Here is a 4,469-nt window from a genome sequence, read left to right on the forward strand (position 1 = left end):
AATACGTGCCAGTGGTTACAGTTGCCAGGTCTTCCTAAATACTAAGGCAATAGAGGTGGTTTGCCTAATAGTAATGGACATTACAGTTACAACGTCCGTTCTTTTTTGAGTCTCAAGAGCAGAAATGCGTGCTTTGAATGCACTAAATGAGAATTACCATAAATACAAGGATACACCTTAAATTGTACGTTGAAAAGTACCAAAAATTAGGTCGGCCCAGACAGAGCGGCGACAGGGAGCTGACCCCTGTGACCCCGACGTGATAAGGCGCCCCGCGGGGAACCCCCCGCGGCAACTAAAATTCCACTGCCAGTGCGCCGTGAAGAACTCACTTGATCAAATGTTCCATGTAAGAACTCACTTGATCAAATGTTCCATGTAAGAACTCACTTGATCAAATGTTCCATGTAAGAACTCACTTGATCAAATGTTCCATGAATCAAATGTTCCATGTAAGAACTCACTTGATCAAATGTTCCATGAATCAAATGTTCCATGTAAGAACTCACTTGATCAAATGTTCCATGAATCAAATGTTCCATGCAAGAACTCACTTGACCAAATATTCCATGTAAGAACTTACTTATCAAATGTTCCATGTAAGAACTTACTTGATCAAATGTTCCATGAGGTTGACGATGGTGAAGTAGTTGGTGTCGGGCAGACCATGCAACAGCGCCAACATGCATTGAGCCTTGGCTTCCTCGTCTGACAGACCTGGGACATACAGACAAATTACACGTCACAACGCATCACAACACATTACAACACGTCACATACAAATTACACGTCACAATATGTCAAAACACATGACAAAACGTGACAACATGTGACAACAGACAAAGTTACACTTCACAACACATCACGTGACAAAGTTACACATCACAACAGACAAAGTTACACATCACAACAGACAAACTTACACATCACAACAGACAAACTTACACATCACAACAGACAAACTTACACATCACAACAGACAAAGTTACACATCACAACAGACAAAGTTACACATCACAACAGACAAAGTTACACATCACAACAGACAAAGTTACACATCACAACAGACAAAGTTACACATCACAACAGACAAAGTTACACATCACAAACTTACACATCACAACAGACATAGTTACACGTGTAAAACTCTTGTAGATGGCTGAAGGAAACATTGACAACCACCAAACAAAGCAATCGTCTTACGTAAAGTGTCGATAAAACTCTGATAGCTTTCCTCGGTGAACAACGGCGACGGCAGTTCCCGGAAGTACAGTTTGAGCACGCCAGTCACCGCATGGATGTCTACGTCTGTCACTGCCGCCGCACCGACCTTGATGTCTGCACAAGGACAAAATACAACAGTCAGGTACACGCTTCATACACACTGCACAAGGACAAAACACAACAGTCAGGTACACACTGCACAAGGACAAAACACAACAGTCAGGTACACGCTGCACAAGGACAAAACACAACAGTCAGGTACACGCTGCACAAGGACAAAACACAACAGTCAGGTACACGCTGCACAAGGACAAAACACAACAGTCAGGTACACGCTGCACAAGGACAAAACACAACAGTCAGGTACACACTGCACAAGGACAAAACACAACAGTCAGGTACACGCTTCGTACACGCTGCACAAGGACAAAACACAACAGTCAGGTACACGCTTCGTACACACTGCACAAGGACAAAACACAACAGTCAGGTACACACTTCGTACACACTGCACAAGGACAAAACACAACAGTCAGGTACACACTGCACAAGGACAAAACACAACAGTCAGGTACACACTGCACAAGGACAAAACACAACAGTCAGGTACACGTTGTACAAGGACAAAACACAACAGTCAGGTACACGCTGCACATGAAAAAACACAACAGTCAGGTACACGCTGCACAAGGACAAAACACAACAGTCAGGTACACGCTGCACAAGGACAAAACACAACAGTCAGGAACACGCTGTACAAGGACAAAACACAACAGTCAGGTACACGCTTCGTACACACTGCACAAGGACAAAACACAACAGTCAGGTACACACTTCGTACACACTGCACAAGGACAAAACACAACAGTCAGGTACACACTGCACAAGGACAAAACACAACAGTCAGGTACACACTGCACAAGGACAAAACACAACAGTCAGGTACACGCTTCGTACACACTGCACAAGGACAAAATACAACAGTCAGGTACACACTTCATACACACTGCACAAGGACAAAACACAACAGTCAGGTACACACTGCACAAGGACAAAACACAACAGTCAGGTACACGCTTCGTACACACTTCATCTCCAGCCTTTCCTCTTTTTGCTCTCTCCTCCTTCTTGCTCTCTCCTCCTTCTTGCTCTCTCCTCCTTCTTTCTCTCTCCTCCTTCTTTCTCTCTCCTCCTTCTTTCTCTCTCCTCCTTCCTTTCTCTCTCCTCCTTCCTTTCTCTCTCCTCCTTCCTTTCTCTCTCCTCCTTCTTTCTCTCTCCTCCTTCCTTTTTCTCTCCTCCTTCTTTCTCTCTCCTCCTTCCTTTCTCTCTCCTCCTTCTTTCCTCTCTCCTCCTTCTTTCCTCTCTCCTCCTTCTTTCTCTCTCCTCCTTCTTTCTCTCTTCTCCTTCTTTTCTCTCTCCTCCTTCTTTTCTCTCTTCTCCTTCTTTTCTCTCTTCTCCTTCTTTCCTCTCTCCTCCTTCTTTCTCTCTTCTCCTTCTTTCCTCTCTCCTCCTTCCTTTCTATCTCTCTGTAGTCTGTTTACCCTCAGTTCACTGTTTGCCCTAGTGACTCACACCCGCCTCATGTTATCAGGTCAGTGAAGCTGCTGTTGCTTCATGGTAAGTATAAGGACAATAAGAGGCCTAGGAATAATAATAATAATAACAATAGTAATAATAACAACAATAATAATAATAACAACAATAATAATAATAATAATACTGATGTTAATAATATTAATACATGTAATAATAATATATGACATTTATATTGAGCTCAAAACTGAATAAAGAACCCAGGCCATGAGCGTTGGACAAAAATATACGTAACAATAGGCCTACATAAACAGAACATAGTGTTCAGACTACACATCTAGACAGCAGTATCTTATTCATCTCCAGATACCAGTATCTATTTCATCTCCCGATACCAGTATCTCTTTTATCTCAGAGAAGCAGAAATGAGTTGACCTGATGTCTGAAGGAAATAAAAGAATAGATCTCTCTTTAATTACCAGGCAGCGCATTCCAGACAATGTGAGACCGGACTTACTTTTATCGAAGAGTTTCTTCAGCGACTGTAGCTCTGACGTGACCCCAGACACTCGATAGATCCCGACCTCATCCAGACCTGCAGGACACGAGGACAAAATAATCTATAACTGTAAGGACACAGGAACAAAATAATCACATTTCACAAGAGAAAGTTTCCAACATTTCTATTTCAGTCCAATGATCATATCTTCTTCATCTGTCTATCAATGATCATATCTTCTTCATCTGTCTATCAATGATCATATCTTCTTCATCTGTCTATCAATGATCATATCTTCTTCATCTGTCTGTCAATGATCATATCTTCTTCTTCTGTCTATCAATGATCATATCTTCTTCACCAGTCTGTCTAGCAGTTGAGAACGGGAGCAGTTCTTCAGACCACAGGCTTCTCAGCCCAAAGGTACAGGGGAGAAAAACGGGCTCTCCCAGACGGCAAGTTTGAGACCCTGCTCGAAATCTGACCCAACATGTTTTTGTTCGTTTGTTTTTGTTTGTTTGTTTTTGTTTGTTTTTGTTTGTTTTTGTTTGTTTGTTTTTGTTCGTTTGTTTTTGTTTGTTTGTTTTTGTTTGTTTTTGATTGGGTACAGAGAAGCACATGGACACAACAACGGTCATTTCGTGTTGGGGAAAGTAAGACAGACAGACAGAAATACCAGAGGGAAAGTAAAGAAGTAGGACCTACCAGTGACACCCTCCAACCACCAGCCCAAACGCTTTGACTCATTCACTACGTATACGAATTATTTTGGGCCCGCGGACGAATTTTTTTCGGGAGGTCGAAATGAGACGATGACTAGTGCGCAGTTCACAGGTCTTTGGGGCCACAGATTCAAATAAATATCAACATATAATACACCGACATTTTTATGTTTATTTGTCGAATACATCTGTAATACACATGTTTATTTGTGTATACTTCAACTTTGATTCCTGAAAGAGGCGATTATGTAAAACAATTTTGCTTGGATGCAGATAAAATTTGAAAATAAAAAATTAGTCATCTTTGGTGAAACTCAAAAAATATATGTTTGCACCTAGTCAAATAAAACATCAAAATAACCATAAATGAACATTATCATCATCCTCATCCAGTGCCAGATCTGCGACAGACATCCGCGATCAAGATTTTCTATTCATTCCTTTGCTCGGATGCTCTCAGAAAAGCTATGTTTCCCTGATCTTTCCCTGTT

The 4,469-nt window shown here is 41.6% G+C and overlaps 1 protein-coding gene across 1 annotated transcript in view; it reads right to left on the reverse strand.

Annotated features, from left to right (window-relative positions):
- Window positions 1-4,469, reverse strand: part of LOC101864282 (active breakpoint cluster region-related protein) — a gene marked incomplete at its 5' end in the record, with an annotated part of 37,181 nt that overhangs the window by 3,692 nt on the left and 29,020 nt on the right. Inside the window, 3 exon segments of the mRNA XM_013090914.2 lie at window positions 612-717; window positions 1,204-1,338; window positions 3,275-3,352. Coding sequence (XP_012946368.1) covers window positions 612-717; window positions 1,204-1,338; window positions 3,275-3,352 — 319 coding nt within the window.

Source organism: Aplysia californica, unplaced genomic scaffold (assembly GCF_000002075.1).
Source record: "Aplysia californica isolate F4 #8 unplaced genomic scaffold, AplCal3.0 scaffold01672, whole genome shotgun sequence".
Classification (NCBI taxonomy): domain Eukaryota; kingdom Metazoa; phylum Mollusca; class Gastropoda; order Aplysiida; family Aplysiidae; genus Aplysia; species Aplysia californica.